We start from the raw sequence: 18,818 nt of genomic DNA on the forward strand, positions 1-18,818 counted from the left end.
ACTTTATATATTAGTAATAACAAAATCCCTTGAATATAAGTTCAAATAATCTAAAAATCTATGTGAACAAGAATTTGGTTAAAAAATACTTTAGTTAAATAGATATATCGGAACACCTGAGAATTTTGCACTATGGTCACATGGATTTTCGAAAGCCAGCAATTGCCACAATTCTCTTAATTCTTTATTCATAAGCTTTGAGACACACGTCTATAAAAAGTACTAATAGAATATACATTATTAGATAATTGTCCACAAATGGCTATTTTGGATGTTATGCTTTTACCGAGGTATGCCCTTTTATCAGTAGACATTTGCCTCCTCTTCCTGGAGAGGAGGCAAATGAGCTAGCTTCCTCAAGATACCAGTATAAAGGATGTGTCACAGCAATCACTCGGCGAACTTACTCACAAACGAGAACCACTCTCACACCACTAACAACACAGAATTACTTGACGTTGTCGCTCAGACTGACAAGACAAGGAACTAAAACTCAGAGTGACTCGATTTTTACAACTGCAAGACATTTTTATTATCCATTTTCATCAGTATGAATTATATATTTGTGTGTGCAATAAGCTCTTCCGGTGCTTCACTGGCTACATAAGTCACAACACTCGGCTGCTATTAATTCCAAAAATATCTGATGTAACAGTTGCTTTGTGTGTGGTCATTTCTCCTACACCACTATTTGAAACGGAATATCGATATGAGGCAACAATATAATAAAAATATTTTTTAAAGACACTGACATATATTAAAAAAATAATTGGTAAGTTTTTTTTAACCAACAATGTATTATAAAATATAAATAATTAAATATTACAATGTTCTATATAGAAATGAACTACTTAAAAATCAAACGTAGCAAAGTTCAAATTATTTAATATCAGTAAAATACAACTGCTGAACGAACCATTAAGAATCGAACTATGAACTTTTATTAACACGCCGAGAACATTAAGTTATATTTCTGGCATCAATCAGTTAAAAAATAATATGATTGTGATAAATAATAAGACATGTTTTATAAAAATTAATTTTATTTCAATTTTAAAATAAAATTTTTGGCACATAAAAATATAACAAAAACTATACTAAATTCATATTATGTAAAAAGAGATTCTATAAAATTTAAAAGCCTTAATACTACGGAGTTAAGTAAAAAACATACAAATACAATTTGTTCTAGTCAATATGCTAAAAAATTAAGTTAGCAGATCTAAGTCAATAAATGCGTTATTGGAATAATCATAACATTTTCAAAATAAATATTTATATATGTATGTATATATATATATAGAAAAAATAAAAACTTCATGCTAAGATTTATTTGAAAATCTTTAAAATGTGCTTAATGTTTAATTAAAGGAAAATACTGAATCAATTCCTTACTCTTTGGTAGACCATGGACACTCATTTGCTCTTTACGCTCATGTTTATAAATATATTAAATCTAAAAATATGCCACAAGCTAAGGTACAATTGCACAAAATTTATAGTTAATGAAGGAACGCTCTTTCAATACTTTGTCGTCGGAACAAAATGGAATGAAGCATTAAATATAATTGTTCTTTACTGTTAGACATCCAACTTAATATCTAATCATTAAGAAACGTACAGTATTTTTTAAGAGAAAAAGCTCAAAGGCACCGTTAGCCTAAAATATTTTGTTATCAAAAATTACGTCAGATTGAACTTCAGAATTCATCGTGACGTGCTAGAGCTTCACCAAAGTCAGTGGCTTGAGAACCGACGAACAAATCGTATTTGGCCAAAATTTCATTTTTGGTCAACTTCTCGTCGGCGTCTTTATCAGCTTCGAATATCAAATGCCTGGCTTCAGCTTCAGCGTGGTCGAAATCTGGAGGAATGATCCAAGATCTCACCTCGTCCAAGTCCATAAATCCATCTTTATCGACGTCCCTAAAGAAGTAATATATAAAAAATTATATTTCCAAGGTCTTGATAAGACAATACAATGCTCCAATGTTTATATTACCTATATTGAAGGAATTGATCGCGTTCATTCTGTACCCATTCTGGTTCTTGTCCTTCTTCTTCCGGTTTATATAAATCACCAATATATTCTTCCAAAGAGACCTTAGCATCCTATAAAAATATGAAGAAAAAATAGTTAGTACAATATTATAAATTGATATAATCTGCATTATAATACCTTATCTTTATCTATATCTTCTAGAGTCTCTAAAACGACGATCTCTTTCATCAGAGGATCATCTTCTGGATGCAAAAATGCTCTAAACTCAGTTCTATTCAAAGCATTATCGAGATTTAAATCTGAAATATACATAATATAAATAAAACTTATATCATTTAGCATATAATAAAAATAAAAATATATATACCGGCATTACTCCACCGTCTACGATCTCGTTTCAACAATGAAGCATACGAATATCCTTCGCCGGTTCCTTCGATGTCTTTAGGATCCATATCGACCATAAAACCGTACATGTTATTTTTATAAACCTATAACATAATAAAAAATATTTTAATTAATATGAAATGATAATACAATATATTTCTAATACATACCTCCCATGGGATAGATTCTTTATTTTCAGGATTGTTCTGCTTCCAGTGTCTATCGACGTCGTCTTCGATATACCGACTTTGAGTGTATCGAATCCAATCTTTCAACTCTTCCATTGATATTAAACCGTCGCTGTTAAAATCAATTTTATCTACGATGATTCTAAAGAGATAATTATATATTAGACAAATTCGAAATTAAAAAAAGTTTAGATCGTCGATTAAAATTACCCGAGACGTCTCCGACTCTCTTCCGGAGGCAGCTGATCGAAAGTTTTAGCTTGATCTTCGCCTAGAAACGCCTCATGATCGTATTGGGGATTATGATGTTGATTTTGAAAGTGTTCTGCGTCTGATATATCATTATTCAAGATCCGCTTCTCTTCAGGCTTCGGCACAGCGCCTGATATAACCAGCACGATGACGTTTAATAAGATGAGCACCTTCATATTGATTATTCTATAAAAGTACAACAAATTAGTTACATAATTTTATAGGTTATTAAATAAATAAAAGATAAAAATCACATGAATTTTGATAGTTCATTAATCTGATTAATGTAACTGTGTTAAATGGAATGTTTCAGTAAACTGATAATAATATATTTTTTATTGATATTAGAAATTGTTGAAGAAGCTAGTGTAATGTGTGTACTAGTTTAAAGATGAGTTGGCGTTTTGATATTAAACGGAATTAATTAAAATGTTCACATACGAGATGATAAAGTTGAACTAGATGACGTGGAAGAGTCCTGATTTGCTAGAAGCGTCTCCCACTCGGAAAGCTCCACATCATCTGTTCCTGTCAAATGAGATAAATCCGTATGTAGTTGGTCTTAACTTTATAAATGGCGACCTATATAGCAACATTAAAAAAAATCATAAATCAAAATATATAATAAATAAAAAAATATTTATAATATTAAAATATACATTAAAAACAATATTTATAATAAAACTTATTTATAATAAAAAATATTTAAAATGGCAATTACACATCGATTGGGCCGGTGCATGAGATTTTGCGTTTAATAAATATATGCGTGTTTTGAACACAAAAAAAATTTTAAAAATGGAGAAAAATCCACTCCAGTGCCAGATTTAGGCAGAATTTAGTTAATTTTCTCGATTTGCATCCAGGCATTGTGGACCTTCTTTTTGTCCTTGTGCCTTTTATCTTTAAGGTCCCAAATAAACGGCTCATACTGAAGCAAAGCGTTTGCTTTTGTGATCACATTGCCACGTACGAATTACAAGACATCTACATGCAAACTGAAATAGAATGAGTAGTGTGGTGAATCATTTCACGCTCTGACTTTCGTTGCTTTGACTCGGACCACAAATACCGACACGATTCGGAAGTACTTCGAAGCTGGCCGAGGTGAAGCGAAGTAACCTACTGCACTATCCATCCTCGCCTAACTTCTTGCTCTCGAGAGTGTAGAGAAGGCATACCCACAGAAGAATAAATATATAAGTACCCATCTTTGTTTTCAGATAATGCACCGCAAAATTGGTGTAATTTTTTTGTTTTATATAACTAGACCACATCTAGAAAAAATTCCTTTATGCGCGCTTGCAACAAATACATAACCACCAATACTTAAGGACGTTATTATTTTACTACGTTTTTTCATTTATCGGGATTGCAGCCTTCACAAAGCGCCTTTTGTTGCTATTATGTTTGGCAAGAAAGAAAAACGAAAAGTACTAAAGCCGATGATAATCAGACTATTTGACTACAAACAATAAAAATAAAATTAAGTGCCTTGTTTGCGTGCAAATTATAGCAACGCCTAGAGTATAACGTGAAACGACACTATACTGCATTACACAGCGAAAATTTTGATATTTATAACTGGTATGAAAAAATATAAATATTGCAGAATATCAGAAGAATCTAATGCAGCACACTATATTTTTCAAGAAAAATACCGCTACAGAAAGATCCAGCCTTGCTGCTTCATACTGTGTAGATTTGGAGCTAGCGATAACAGTGAGAAAATATGTATTTAATTACAATATATATTTTCATAACTGTACTAAAAATACAATAATTTTATGTAATATAAGGCAAACAATTTAGAATGACCATGGCCACTTTAAACGGTGCTAAAACCCTGGGGCGGACTATTCGCACTGACAGCAACTGTCAAACGCTCAGATAGGCGCGTGCCATGCCGCGACCGTTTCGCCGACATGGTAAATATCCAATCTAATACACAACAACACTGTCAACATGACGCACTAAACATATCACACAGTAACTCGCAACTTACGCTAAAATGTTGTTTACAAAAACACTTCAAAACACGGCGTCGTTACAAGTGCATCATTCGCCAAAATACGCAAGCATTCTACGCGCCTTCAAACAAACTCCACATAAACACTCATTTGAACATAAGATCACTATTATTATCTTAGATGAAATGACGCTTTCGATAGTTTGACGCCTCTGAAATTATTTAACTGTCATTATATACGACACTACTGATATATTTGTACAACAATGGTATTTTCGTTTCAGGGTGGCAATGTATCACAACTAGAACGAGATATAGGCTCTGATCAATTCCCTCCCAATGAACATTATTTTGGTTTAGTCAATGTATGTATCATAAATATTTCATTATTTACCATGTGTGGATTTATAATTATTATTACGCTACAGTTTGGCAACACATGCTACAGCAACTCGGTACTCCAAGCGTTATATTTTTGCCGTCCATTCAGAGAGAAAGTGCTCGAGTACAAAGCTAAGAATAAGAGAACGAAGGAGACGTTACTCACTTGTCTGGCTGATCTGTTTTATAGTATTGCGACGCAGAAGAAGAAGGTCGGATCTATTGCTCCAAAGAAGTTCATAGCGAGACTAAGAAAAGAAAAAGGTAAACTTCTAAATATTTAACCTTAAATGTCAATATTGATTGGCTAATTATTATTGTGTTTTTTTATTTACAGAGGAGTTTGACAATTATTTACAACAGGACGCTCACGAGTTCCTGAACTTTTTAATTAATCATATAAATGAAATTATAGTAGGTAAGGATATTATAATATAATACATATGATACTAATTTTATTATAGCACATTAAGACCCTAAGGCAAAAACATCTTAATTGTCAAATATTGCTATTCAATTTATTTTTCTCTTTCATATACATTTATATTTCAAATTTTCAGCACGAAAGCTTTTAATAAAGTGAATTATTCAACCTTAATCAACAATTTCGATAACCTAGCAAGGTTTTTTCATAATTATCTTTAAATCTTTACAAGATTTGAATTCCATTCTTAGCATTCTGCATTGATAAATATCATGTTGTAACATTTCCTCCAAGATCTCGGAAAAATTCTACAAAAGGTCTTGGCATTTTAAAGAGCAGTCCAATTACCAAAGGAAGTCTCTTCGTATATAGATATCTTTCATATTACATATTCTAGGCATAATAACTCATCTTCAGTTTACATGTTCTTGCCTTGGAGTCTTCACATAGCAAGTTATTAATAAAATTAATTAATCTTCAGCGGAACGCAATCAAAACACAAAGAATCCAAAGCCCGGCTCAAGCGATAGCAGCAATAGTTCAAATACGGAGCCGACGTGGGTACACGAGATATTCCAAGGTATTCTCACGAGCGAGACGAGATGCTTGAACTGCGAGACGGTCAGCAGCAAAGACGAAGACTTCTTCGATCTGCAAGTTGACGTCGACTTGAACACGAGCATCACGCACTGCCTGCGATGCTTCAGCAACACGGAGACGCTATGCAGCGAAAACAAGTTCAAGTGCGACCACTGCAGCAGCTATCAAGAGGCTCAAAAGCGGATGAGGGTGAAGAAACTGCCGATGATATTGGCGTTGCATTTAAAGCGGTTCAAATACATGGAGCAATATAACAGACATATAAAGGTGTCTCACCGAGTTGTCTTTCCGTTAGAGCTAAGGTTATTTAATACGGTAAGCTAATAACGGTACTAGCAAGATATAAAAAAATTAAGGCAGCAATCTTTAGTTATTATATAAATTAAATAAACAATCTCAACACTGAACTTGTTACGCACCAGTGTATTTAAAATTGTTTCAGCTTTAGTTATTTTATACTGTTCACTTTTATAATGATTAAATATTGATGCCTACTTATAGTTTAATATGTTTCAGTCTGACGATGCCGTAAACCCCGATAGATTGTACGATTTGGTCGCAGTCGTAATTCACTGCGGTCCCGGTCCAAATAGAGGACATTACATTAGCATAGTTAAAAGTCATGGATTTTGGCTTCTTTTCGATGATGAAATGGTAGACGTGAGTATCTTATCAATCTTGTTTATTGTAAATCTATGCTTTTTTAATTGTCAATTTTTGCATTGCAGAAAATCGATGCGTCTACGATTGAAGATTTCTACGGACTAACGTCAGATATACAAAAATCGTCTGAGACTGGTTACATCTTATTTTATCAATCGCGAGATTGCACATAGTGTAAATGTTCATTATAATTATTTTTTATCTATCTGCATCACGCGGAAGAAAACTACTAGACAAATCATATGGAATACTTTTGGTTTAGTTATATAAAATTGTTTAATTGTTAATATATCATAAAGTATTACATTTATTATTGTTTGTACATAAAAATATTTAACATGTAATAAAAATTGTAAACATTTATATTATAAATATATTTGAGTAGTTTCGTATTACCTATTGCCGTGAATCTAATATTTTCAAGTTTATTTTACTTAAAATTATATTCTTTATTTACACATATTATATATACAATCTACGATATTCAGATGACACCATTATAATACATCTCTATAGATTGAACTAAGACTAAGAGACTGTTTCAACTAGTAAAACCATTCTCACTCTTGAATCCAAGTGGCCAATCAAATTTGGATAAAATCATATCTGTATTGCATTGTGAATTAATTGATGGCCCGATATATATTTTTTTTACTTGGCACTCCAATATTGTATGGTAGTTGACTGCAGCTAAGCGTTCTCAGAGTAGTATACAAAAAAAATAAAGCTTTGTGGTCTGGATAAAAATTTCAGCAATACTTTGTGCTTTATAAATATGAGTTTGATGTAAATCTGGACAACTGCTTCGCCCTTACTTTGTTCTTAGTAATATTTTTTTAATCCTCGGTTGTAACATAACAGGCTTTATAACGGGTTAAACACAATCAACGCTTACAGGTGAGTAGTGAAACACAAGTCAAAATCGGCGACATTTATTTTTTTAATTATAATTTAAAAAATCTAATCTGATGAATCTTTCAGATACGATAAAAATTTAAAACACCAGGGTTCATATGGTATTCAAACCAAGATCTTTCAGTTATTAGTTATTGACTTACAACACTGATTATATGCTGGTTTTAATACATCTAGGCGTTATAGATGTTTTGCTCGTGACATTGTGTGTAGGATTATGCCAGATTCAGGTAAAAATACCCAATCTAAGACTCGGCGGATCTGAGCCTTTTTTGTCATACAAAAATTTTCTAATACGCACCGAAGAAATTTGTAAATTATTTAATTCAAAAACTTAAAAAAACATCACCTGTGTTTGAATCACACTATACACCTTTCTGTTTGCGATGTATAATACTTGACAAAAAAACAAGTTCTAGCATACAAAATCAAAATATCGATAATGGCGATAATAAAAATTAAAATGATATTGATGCTGTGGGGAATTTTTTTTTTAGTATTAATGACGAAATTGAAGAAAATGATAAGTTTGAAATTACAATTTCATATGCTTTAACCCAGATATGCCCACTGTCCTATGGGTAGGTCACAAAAATCGTGCCACTGTTTTTTACAATTATGACGTTTTTATTACTTTTACATGACTAATAGATAATATCAAAGGTGTTCATACATTAGTAAAATATTTTTTAAAAATTCACTGCGAAATAATATTTTACAAGATAAAATATTTTTTTTAGGGAAATGAACTGCAGTTATACTTTATTTGCATTAACACAATCAGTTCGAGAGCTATCCATTTCGTCTTTATTCATAATTGAGAAAGAGATTACAAGTTTGGTTCTACGCCCCCTACTAGTTATAAAGCACACGATACTGATTTATTTATCATTACTCCTGTTCATATTTTGAACAAATTTATAGAATTAAAATCATTCCTATATTTTTTTTATTTATTAATCAATCGGAGTAATGATAAATATATCGAACGTATATCCGTATCGTGTGCTTTAGAACTAATAGTAGGGGCATATACCCAAACTTATCATCTCTTTCTCAATTATGAATAATGATGAAATTTGTAGCTCTCGAACTGACTAGAGTCTCCAATTCGAGTAATCGAGTACTCGATACTCGAGTATTTTTGTCTATTTTTCAAGTACTTGATAATCGAGTATTTTGAAAATTACTCGATTAATACTCGAAATTAAAAAATTTTGAAATATTTCAGAAACAAAAATAACTTTAACTCGGTCCGGTAAAGGTTAACGTCTTGCTTTTATTTGGCGTTTATGCCCGAAGTCCCGAGTTAGAGCGGTTACTATCAGGTATAATTTTTTCATAGTTCCATAGTTGCATAGTTCCGGTCGTCGGCTATGTTAGTGGGTACAACGGAGAAATTTCTGTTGTGTTTTCTGTTCGACAGTCTCGACTTATCTAATTTATGGCAATGAACAATAAGAAATATCAACAAAATTTTTTTTTAGGTTTTATGACTATGCAGTTGTAGCGTAAAGTGTTGTCAATTGTTTATACTGATCCCTCAGCTTAAAATATAAATCAAAACAATTGTGTGTTTTAAAGGCATTTAAAGTCAGTTCTTTGCGAACCGTTTAGCTCTAGAGTGAAAGGGATTCACCCAAATACATCTTCGAAGGATATAGATTTAAATTCTTCGCATTAATCAGAAGGAGTAGAATATTGTATATTGTTAAGAAAAAAAATCTATTCAAGAAGAATTACAAAATGCTACGTTGTCAATAGTCGAAGGAAATAAGAGAAAAGCAGAGAAGGGAATGAAAGAAGAGAACATAAAAAGAGAGTTAAAAAAATTTTATATCTATAAAAAGCGAACAGATATAAATTAGAAGCCTTATCCAACGCGTTAATGACAATAAGACCAACATCAACAGCAACGGAAAGGGTTTTTTTCCATAACGGGAATAATAAAACCAAAGGCTAGCAGTAATATTAAATTCGAGACACTTTTTGCATTATTGTTTTTAAAAAGTATGTTCGTGAAGTTAAAATAATTATAAAAATTAACATACTAAGTATTTTATTTATTTATTTATATGTGCACGAATTTGAATAATAGCCATTTTGGTACATTTGGTAAATACTCGAAAGTACTCGAGTACTCGAGTATTTTAAAATTTTAATATTCGATACTCGAGTAGTTGATGGTTCGAGTAATTGGAGACTCTAGAACTGACTGTGTTAATGCAAATAGAGAATAGTATTGGACGTGAAAATTTGTTTGAGTTCTTAAGATTTTTTATTATTAAAGAAGTTCTTAAATATATTGGGAATTTATATTTAATTATAAACATTAACATTAAATTACTAAAGGAATTGGAAAATGCAATAAAATCTGTAAATTTACAATTGAAGTTCTTAGCATAGATAACGTAAACATTATTACTTCTTAATTAGCAATTAAATTAATGCTTAAACAATTAAATGAAATAAATGGTAATTTAAGTAGAGTTGTTAATAACAATAGAGACTCAAAACATAGATGGCAAAAATATAGAATTAATAGAGCTATTAGACTGCCTCAGAAATGTTATTATGATTTCAAAGAAAGTACTTATGTTTGCAAAAGATGTAATAAAAAGATTATTTGATGAAGAAAATGATAAAACTAGTACGGCTGCAGAAGAATATCCATTTAAATTATTTAGGTGATACTCAGACTGAACAATTATTAACAATGGAAGAACTCGATCAAATCATAAGAAGCAGACAATATCATGGGGCATTTAGAAAATTAGTTTGCATACATTAAAAAAGAATTTGCTTTATTTTCAGATACAAAAAAGAGTACTGAGTATTTGAGAAATTATACTGATTTTACTACCCTAATGACAATAAAACCAACGTCGACCAATGCAGAAAGAACCGTTTCTGTGGCGAATAAATTTAGAACTAGCGTTCATTATTAGACATCATGAAATGCATTGGTCTTATTAAAAAAAAAGATTTTATACGTATAAAAAAAAGATTTTTATTATAGGTATTTTTTTATAGAAACAGTAGACCCCCCAATAACACGGTAAATTTTGGGCGTGCTATTTGGATGCCCGTTACTTTATGTGTGAGTAAGCTAAAGAGAGGATATCTCACCACACGCGCTTGATTTGTACATGCCTATTGCAAAAAAATGGATGAATATTTTCTAGTCCCCCAACTACACGCACCCAAATAGCACGTCCACAGTGTACCATGTTATTGGGGGGTCTACTGTACTTCTAAAATTATTCTTGCTTCAGTTCTTTCGCATAAGATGATAAATACATAACCATTAAAAATATATTTATTATTGTAAATATGTTTAAATAATTTGTCTTCTCTTCTGCTGTAAAAATAAATAGATAGTATTCAACATTTAATAAATTTTTTTAAAAATCAGCTGAACCACTCACCATTTTTACAACTACATCAACGCCGACCGCTTGCTTCAACCACTATTAGATCAACCTCGACTCTTGCTCTAGACTTGCATTTTAATTGTAATATTTATTAAGGACGGAATAGCGTAGTCCATAAGTTCTCAGACTAATAACTCTAAGGTTACGGGTTCGAGCACCAGCAGAGGCACTCGAAATTTTATTTATAAAAAATGCGCTATTGTTAAAAAACCGGTCCCAGCTGCAGTGACATATATTGGTTATAAATTATATTTAACATAATAATAATAACATATAAGATTCTTCTGGCAGTTGAACAGTACTGAAAACAGATGCTTTTTTTAGTGGACTTTGTTAGTGTCGGCGCATCTACTTTTATGAGCCCTTCTGTAACTTGATACTCTGCTAACTCTGAAATAACTTCAGTTGAATGTTCATCAGCTATGCTCCATTGACAATCACCATTATATTTTGGGTTGATAATATTACTTGTCAAAATTTTCATAACATTCTGATTTTTTTTATTGAATATTTTTTTACATGGTTGATTAATTCAAAAGAATGGAATTGAAGTACAATAGACCCCCCAATAACACGGTAAATTGGGTATGTGCTATTTGTGTGCGTATAGTTGGGGGACTAGAAAATACTTACACAATTTTTGCAATATGTACGTACAAATCAGGCGTGAATGGTAAGATATTCTTTGGCTCGCTCGCACATAAAAGTAAAGGGCATCCAAATAGCACTTCCCAAATTTACCGTGCCATTGGGAGGTAAGCCGATTCTAAATCTATACTAAATTATAATTTTAATATCAGTACAAATGTCGGGAAACGAATTAGATGCATTGTTTAACCTGATTTTTAGTAGGATATGTGGTAAGGTATATATATGGAATAAAAATCAAAATAATAACTTTCCGATGTTTTATTATTTATAATTAAAAATATTTACGCGATGCATTCATACGGAATGGGGGCGAGCACAACAGCTCCCTTCTTTCCGCTGACGTTGTGCGCGCGTCTCGGCTGGGCGGGCTGGCGCTTCAGATTGAACTTGACTTTGTTCTCTCTGCTCGTCCTCTGCATCTTAAGGTTCTTTTTGACGCGGGCGAGGAAATCTTGACGGCACTTCGAGTGCTTGACGTGCTCGATGCGCACGTTGATCCTCTTGGGGATGATGTTTCCGCGTACTCGCTTATTGACGATGACGCCCAAAGCGTGTGCGGTCACATTGAATACACGGCCGGTTTTTCCATGATATACTTTGAAGGGCATGCCCTTTTGTACTGCTCCGTTACCCTGCAGATATAATAAAAAATATATAAGTAAAAATGAAGTATACAGAATGTGTCACTGATACAACATTAGTTGGTATATAATTAATAAACTTGCTTCAATTGGTAAAAGATGTTGAGAAATTCCTTTTATAATCACGTAAAACAAAAATAAACCAAACCCTTTCATAAAAAGATTTCTTCAGAACAAATTATACAAATCAATACATTAAATAGCATATGAAGTATATATAAAGTAAATTATTCAGTTTTCTTTTAAAACTGAATTGAAAGATAGCCGCAGTATTGTGTTTAGCTGATTATTTTATTTTTGGACATGAAACCGATAACTATTGATATCTAACTTAGTTAATCATAAAACAAAAGCATTAAGATATTAAGATTGTTAATTAACTGTACATTAAACCATTTAATTTTTACTTAAACAAGGGCAAATTAAAAGTTTAATGGAAGAATCAAGTTTTAGCAAGGTACATTCTTGCTATAAGGGGTCAAATTTATTCTAAAAAAATGTTAATTTATCTCTTCATAAATTATATATTTAATTTATATACAATTATAAATGACATTTTTTAAGTAATTAGTTGCAGTTATTCATTTTGGTGTTCACGTTCTGACCAACGCTCACTCGCTACCGCTTCGCATCTAACTTGGTAAAATTTCAGAATGTATTTATGTACCTATAAGTTGGCCAGAACAGTGTACACCCCATGAATTGTACAACTTTTGTTTCAGTATGAGACAGTTTGAACACGTTAATTTTCAATGAAACTATATTTGTGTATAAATAACTAAAATGTATCAACAAATGAGCAAACATATTTTTAATAAATTTGACCCTCGATAATAGGAAAATACCTCTTATACAATAGTATACATACATATGGGGATTCAATGGTTTTAAAAAATGATTAACTTCCGTAGTTTGAATACAATGCTTTTCTTAAAAATTTACCAAAACTTGCAGATATCCCAAATAAGATCGCTAAATATACTTATCCGGCATCTTATTAAAAAAATGGGGGTCATAAAAAATATTAAAATTCTCAACTCTGTTAATAAAATCACAAGATGATTTTTGCATTCAGTGCCAAGATTTTTTTGACTATGAAACATTTTTACATTATAAACCCGAAAACGAGAAACGTCATCTTTGAATCTTTGACACCAACATAACCTAACAAAGATGGCGGACGCCCAATATGCACATAGAAAAGCGTCTCAAAACTTACCCTGATGTCGACGATGTCTCCGACTTTGTATATTTTCATATACGTCGAAAGCGGGATGACTCCATGGGAGCGGAACTTGCGCGAGAACAAGTCTCGCGTACCGCGGCGGTAACCTTTTGAGTTAGTCATCTCGAAGACCTGAAACACACGTGGTCGCAACGTCAAACAAATGAGCAGCAAATGCAGGGGGTCCAACCGCGACACCCCCGGACGTGACGCCGATCGTCAAAATCGACGCCGGAAGTCTCATATTAAAGAAAAAGAAAATACGTACGCTCCGCTAGAACCGCCCGACAGAAAGAGGTTAATAATGGAAGCAGGGTGGCCAACCTGATCGCAAAAACGTGTTCGCGAATGCTCGGATAATACATATATGTACTACTATAATTTATTATTCAAATATTTGCCAAACTAATTTGTAATAATAACGCAAATGCTTGCATCAACTAATATTATTATTTAATTATATTAATACTCCAAAATTTACCAGATTTTTAATTTACGAATCATTTTTAAATAATCTCAGAATAAATAAGTTAACTAAGAAAAATCAAATGGGCAAAAATATTTTTCAATTTTGCTTTTTTTATTTGTCAAAGCAACGAAAATGTCTATAAAATTTTCTTTATATGTAAAAAAAAGCCGAACACCCTATTTTAAAATATTAAATAAAATATTTTTGAACATATAATATATATAAAAAAAAAACATATAGACGTGTGGATAATAAAATCTACTTAAAACTGTTGTAGCCATAAAAATGCAATTAGTGTTAAAAGAGTTCATTAAATATAACACAGCCATGTTACTCGACGTAAACTATTAGTCAAAAAACAACATTGCAAAAGTTGCATTTATTTTACAAAAAGTATAATTGAGTTAACTTATTTTGTCCGATGAGAGAAAAGAAAAAATCGTTTCGTCAAAATTGATTAAATCGTACCATTGTCATTGTAATTTAAATAATTGGTTAAACTGATATATTATATATATTACATATGGTAAAATTCATAGAATAAAAAAAACTGATGAAAAGCGAAAAGTGAAAAAAAAATACAAAGGAATAGTTCACACATGACCAAATGGCGGCTCTTTTGTATATTTACCACAACTCCACAGTAAGAATGACGGACAGACATGACATATGTTTCTAAAGAAACTGATTGAATTGCAATTGAAGCTAATTTCGTAATATCTCGGATAGTTACTCTGTCTATATGGTGAAGGGCAATTCACTGAACAAAATATGAAAGAATTAAACAAAATTTAAGATACAAATAATTAAAATCTACAAAGATTAATATCCCAAATTATAATTTCCGATGGCATATTATTGAAATCAGTAAAGACTCTGAAGCTGAAATATTATTTGAAAACCTGTCTAGTATTCAGTTTAGCTTTTGATTAATTTACAGATAATTAAGATAATCTGCAGCTAGATGTGTTTGCTCGATATGTTTCTGCAGAAGTAATTATAAAAGAAGAAATGCAAGAATGCACTTAACACAACATTGAACGATGCTGGAACGATTTACAAACTTGTACAGTCCGTCCAAGATAGGAACGCTCATCATCGCAGTATTGGTGAGAAAATATAATAGGGTGACTATGTAAAATTACAAGTGCAATTAATTTTTACTTTTTTAATTCAATTTGTTGAGGAAAGTGTAAAATATCACTTTCTTACTTATTTTGTTTATTTATATACATTTTTAACTCAAAAACATGAGAGCAGTTTTGGTATCACTCTCCAGGCTGAATATCTGTTCAATATAATATTTTTTTAAATATCAATAGAATATTACAGGAATTGTTTTATTGATTATAAAATACCACAACATGACAATAATTTATAATAAATATATAACACATTATAATTTTTAATTCAATTTCAAACATATGGTCACCCTACCCTTAAAACAGCCCTGATTTAGTATTGGTAACGTTCTCCTATCGGTAAAAACAAATTCGTAGAAAACTGTGTATGTATGCATACATGCGTACACGCACCCTTATTTCCAACACAACAATGATGAGTGCTAACATATTGGATGGACTATAAATCACTATAAGAAACTGACGGAGCACCTGCAATATTAGGTAAAAATGTAGATCTCATTGACCTCTTGAAAAGTGTTTCTAGATTTCCGCGGTTTATACCTCTTCGTGGCATAAATCACTGTGAACATTAAGCAGCTAAATGTTTCAAATATGATAATGTTGTCAAGACAGCTCTACAGATTATAAATTACACTCAAGCAAATGCAAAGAATCATCACTATAATCAAGATTTTCCTTAAAGAATTAAAATATGAAGATTTTCCGAATGATGTATCTTTTTATCGTATTGTGAGGTGCTATTAATTTACAATGTATTTAATCAGTTTGTTCAACTACTGGAGCCTCTTCTTTAAAAAAGGAACAAATCGTACCCACAGCTTGAAGATAATGATTGGTTACAAAATTTAATATCCTTGACTGACATATGGAACATTTACAATTTTTGAACTAAGCGCTGCATATTATATTAAATATATAGTAAACGATATTCAGCTTTCAGAAAAAGCTGCAACTTTTTCAGAATGATCTTATATAAGGTAATTCAATTATTTTCATAAATAATTCACTTTTTTATTGGTTTGCTTATTGTTAAAAATAGTATGCAGATTCTGTACAAAATAAATTTATGTAAATATAATTTATAATAAACAATTTTAGAAATCATTGTTTTTCTTTCTCTTGAAAGAACATTATTGCAGATTTCCAGTATTTTAGATTCTTGTATGTGGCTCACACTGATACGAAGTTAGCCCACTCTTCAAATAGTTCAACCTGATGTATAATTCATTGTATATAAAAATCTATATTATATCAATTGAAATCAACTAGTATTGTGTTAGCATTGATACATGTTTATTGTACTAGTTATTTATTTGTTTAATTCACAATGATAAAAACAATCGATTTATAAGAGTGAGTAAAATGAAAGCCTTAATTTTTTTATCATAATTTATTGATCAAAACAGTTACAGGAGAACATAAAACTTTTTTTAAGGAGAAAATCTTTTTTTAAGAGGGTGGCAACCGATTTTTAAGGAAATCTACACAAGAACATCAGCTAGTGTTACTAGCTGATATAGGATTTTTACTCACTAAAATGTTTCCTCTGTTCATGTTGCCTCCTCGTTACTTCAAAAAGCCAGCTTTGTACTTTGCAACATATTTCACTTTTAGGCTTCCCTCTGGCTTCCTTGAAGCAAGGTAGAATGTCTTCCTCGGCTCCTGTCAGGCCACTGTGATCTTTCGTGTGGTTTTTTAAATCCTATAGTACAGCACCCCTTACGGGTCTGTATCGACCGGTTTACACAGTTTGGCCTTGGCTGCCTTGATGGCTTGGCGCAAGGCTTTTCTAGCAACATGGTAAGCCTGTTGTTTCTCTTCGTTATCAAAGTGTCTTTGCGACTGTCGTCGGGAGGCTAAACACACACGTCGAAGATCGGCTATAGTGTCACTCCACCATAAAGGATTCTTCCTGGGAACGTAGCCCACGCGCTTTGGTAGCTAAAAATAAAATAAATACTTTCCTAAATGATGTATTATTATATTAAACTTATTTTATCAATTATATCAGTAAATAACTAATGTATCATGATTAGTTCGATGTTTGTAAAGACCAGTCACCTACTGCTGGCACTGGCCATTTATTAAAAACATCACAATATGAAAAACCGGCTTTAGCTAAATTTAGTACATATAATCTTTTGAAGCAAATATCAAGACAAGACATAATTAAACGTTGTACTTTCCTTCAAACCGGATAATTGAAATTTGTACGGATTTTATAAGATACAGTCATTTACTGTGGGTATTACTATATTGAAGAATTATAGTTATACACTTTTCAATTGGCTTTACAGTGAATATAGGTATTTAATTATTTACCGTAACAATAATATACTGTCGATTTGAAAAATTTCCTAAATCGCTTTCTTGACTTAAATTAAGTTTTTGAAAATCTGAAAATACAAAAATTAATGATTATAATATGATTAACAAGTGATCATACACATGAGTTTTTATTACCTATATCTATAGTATTATCTTCTGCTACGTCTCTGTCACACTAATAAAATAAAACATAAGTAAGTTTTTATTATGTTATAATATATTTTTAGATAATTTTACCTTAACTTTACACTTGTTCGTGTTATTGTAGTCGATATTTTCATCTTGAATTCCGTCATCTGTTAATAAAAATATTATAAATTAAAATATTATTAACACAATTACAATTAGTATACCTGTTTTAATGAGCTGTGAAGACATCTTAATGATACAACTGTAAAACGGAATCAAACTTAAACGGTTAATGTCAAATTTTTTTTGGTCCAAGTATTGTATATTTCGTCCATAATCGAAAGACGATCATTTTCAGAGCATTATAAAAAGTAGCCAAAACGTTTTTAAACAGTTAATTTTTATTAAATTTAATGTCCATAGTGATAATTTCATTTTTAAAGAATTGGCCGTGCTGAATTATATACAATAGAGACGATTATAAAAGCTTGAGACTGCTGTTGCACAAACCAAAAATATCTAGTTTTGTATTAAAATATTTATTCGATTGACTTCTAATACCATATTACACTTAGTACTGCAGTGACAATAAATTGTTGATCGCTTTTGAAATTTTCCAAAATCTACCAAAGTATTTCCCCTCACATTGCTGTGAGAGGAATACTTTGGTAGATTATATTATTCTTTTGGCGGATCACGACGAAAAGACTACGACTGGCGGCGCTTCGTTCGTCATCATATTTCAACATGTAACTAAACTATATTTTAATAAATAATACTGCAGTGGCTATATGTAATTGCCACAAGTCACCACCTATCTGCCAAAATATTATATAATGTATTCCTTCAGGTATCTGATAAACCTATTTTGGACCTTTTCTAATAAAAGAGAGTTGCTTGGATTATTTGCCCACCAGACCAGAGAAATATATTTAAGAATACTGCACGCCAGATGATGCTACAAAATACACAGTGCACCACTTCCGTGCGAAAAATATTACACAACAAAAAATAA

At 31.4% G+C, this 18,818-nt stretch overlaps 4 protein-coding genes across 6 annotated transcripts; 1 reads left to right on the forward strand and 3 right to left on the reverse strand.

The window, feature by feature from the left end:
• Positions 1-1,025: 1,025 nt before the first annotated feature.
• Positions 1,026-3,396, reverse strand: scf (Calumenin B scf). 2 transcript variants are annotated; one of them, XM_088189567.1, is made up of 7 exons: positions 3,271-3,396; positions 2,788-3,015; positions 2,560-2,719; positions 2,370-2,493; positions 2,180-2,301; positions 2,003-2,112; positions 1,026-1,926 (listed from the first exon to the last, which is right to left on the reverse strand). In XM_088189567.1, exons 2-7 carry the CDS (start codon positions 3,003-3,005, stop codon positions 1,701-1,703), a joined length of 960 nt encoding a protein of 319 aa, XP_088045693.1. In that variant the 5' UTR covers positions 3,006-3,015; positions 3,271-3,396; the 3' UTR covers positions 1,026-1,700. The 2 variants fall into 2 exon arrangements, with proteins under 2 accessions (XP_088045693.1, XP_088045694.1); XM_088189568.1 differs by lacking the exon at positions 3,271-3,396 and adding an exon at positions 3,084-3,222 and having other exon boundaries at positions 1,317-1,926.
• Positions 3,397-4,575: 1,179 nt separating this feature from the next.
• Usp12-46 (Ubiquitin-specific protease 12/46) lies at positions 4,576-7,280 on the forward strand. Of its 2 annotated transcripts, none has more exons than XM_088189562.1 (7): positions 4,576-4,757; positions 5,083-5,163; positions 5,227-5,443; positions 5,517-5,597; positions 6,085-6,518; positions 6,720-6,863; positions 6,932-7,280. In XM_088189562.1, the coding sequence occupies exons 1-7, from the start codon at positions 4,755-4,757 to the stop codon at positions 7,037-7,039; spliced, it is 1,068 nt and encodes a 355-aa protein (XP_088045688.1). In that variant the 5' UTR covers positions 4,576-4,754; the 3' UTR covers positions 7,040-7,280. The 2 variants fall into 2 exon arrangements, with proteins under 2 accessions (XP_088045688.1, XP_088045687.1); XM_088189561.1 differs by having other exon boundaries at positions 4,655-4,757; positions 6,705-6,863.
• A 4,826-nt stretch (positions 7,281-12,106) lies between these two features.
• RpL21 (ribosomal protein L21) lies at positions 12,107-14,029 on the reverse strand. Its single transcript, XM_088189921.1, has 3 exons — positions 14,001-14,029; positions 13,727-13,864; positions 12,107-12,498 (listed from the first exon to the last, which is right to left on the reverse strand). The coding sequence occupies exons 2-3, from the start codon at positions 13,853-13,855 to the stop codon at positions 12,148-12,150; spliced, it is 480 nt and encodes a 159-aa protein (XP_088046047.1). The 5' UTR covers positions 13,856-13,864; positions 14,001-14,029; the 3' UTR covers positions 12,107-12,147.
• Positions 14,030-16,721: 2,692 nt separating this feature from the next.
• On the reverse strand, positions 16,722-18,121 carry LOC148233464 (uncharacterized). The gene is made up of 5 exons (XM_088190102.1): positions 18,028-18,121; positions 17,912-17,970; positions 17,810-17,849; positions 17,669-17,742; positions 16,722-17,287 (listed from the first exon to the last, which is right to left on the reverse strand). The coding sequence occupies exons 1-5, from the start codon at positions 18,050-18,052 to the stop codon at positions 17,066-17,068; spliced, it is 420 nt and encodes a 139-aa protein (XP_088046228.1). The 5' UTR covers positions 18,053-18,121; the 3' UTR covers positions 16,722-17,065.
• Between the last annotated feature and the right edge of the window lie 697 nt (positions 18,122-18,818).

Source organism: Plectrocnemia conspersa, unplaced genomic scaffold, assembly GCF_051122295.1.
Source record: "Plectrocnemia conspersa isolate PC_06_02 unplaced genomic scaffold, ASM5112229v1 ptg000008l, whole genome shotgun sequence".
Classification (NCBI taxonomy): domain Eukaryota; kingdom Metazoa; phylum Arthropoda; class Insecta; order Trichoptera; family Polycentropodidae; genus Plectrocnemia; species Plectrocnemia conspersa.

Excerpts from the sequence above, each read along its gene's own strand:
- scf (XM_088189567.1), bottom strand. The coding sequence starts at position 3,005 with ATGAAGGTGCTCATCTTATTAAACGTCATCGTGCTGGTTATATCAGGC. Across the intron at positions 2,302-2,369 it reads TAGACGGTGGAGTAATGCCG|ATTTAAATCTCGATAATGCT; the intron begins GTATATATATTT and ends TGTATATTTCAG. Across the intron at positions 1,927-2,002 it reads GATCAATTCCTTCAATATAG|GGACGTCGATAAAGATGGAT; the intron begins GTAATATAAACA and ends TTACTTCTTTAG.
- Usp12-46 (XM_088189561.1), top strand. Across the intron at positions 5,164-5,226 it reads ATTATTTTGGTTTAGTCAAT|TTTGGCAACACATGCTACAG; the intron begins GTATGTATCATA and ends ATTACGCTACAG. Across the intron at positions 6,864-6,931 it reads TCGATGATGAAATGGTAGAC|AAAATCGATGCGTCTACGAT; the intron begins GTGAGTATCTTA and ends TTTGCATTGCAG.
- RpL21 (XM_088189921.1), bottom strand. The coding sequence starts at position 13,855 with ATGACTAACTCAAAAGGTTACCGCCGCGGTACGCGAGACTTGTTCTCG. Across the intron at positions 12,499-13,726 it reads GAGACATCGTCGACATCAGG|GGTAACGGAGCAGTACAAAA; the intron begins GTAAGTTTTGAG and ends TTATATCTGCAG.
- LOC148233464 (XM_088190102.1), bottom strand. The coding sequence starts at position 18,052 with ATGTCTTCACAGCTCATTAAAACAG. Across the intron at positions 17,850-17,911 it reads CGAACAAGTGTAAAGTTAAG|TGTGACAGAGACGTAGCAGA; the intron begins GTAAAATTATCT and ends TTATTTTATTAG. Across the intron at positions 17,288-17,668 it reads GACAGTATATTATTGTTACG|CTACCAAAGCGCGTGGGCTA; the intron begins GTAAATAATTAA and ends TTTTATTTTTAG.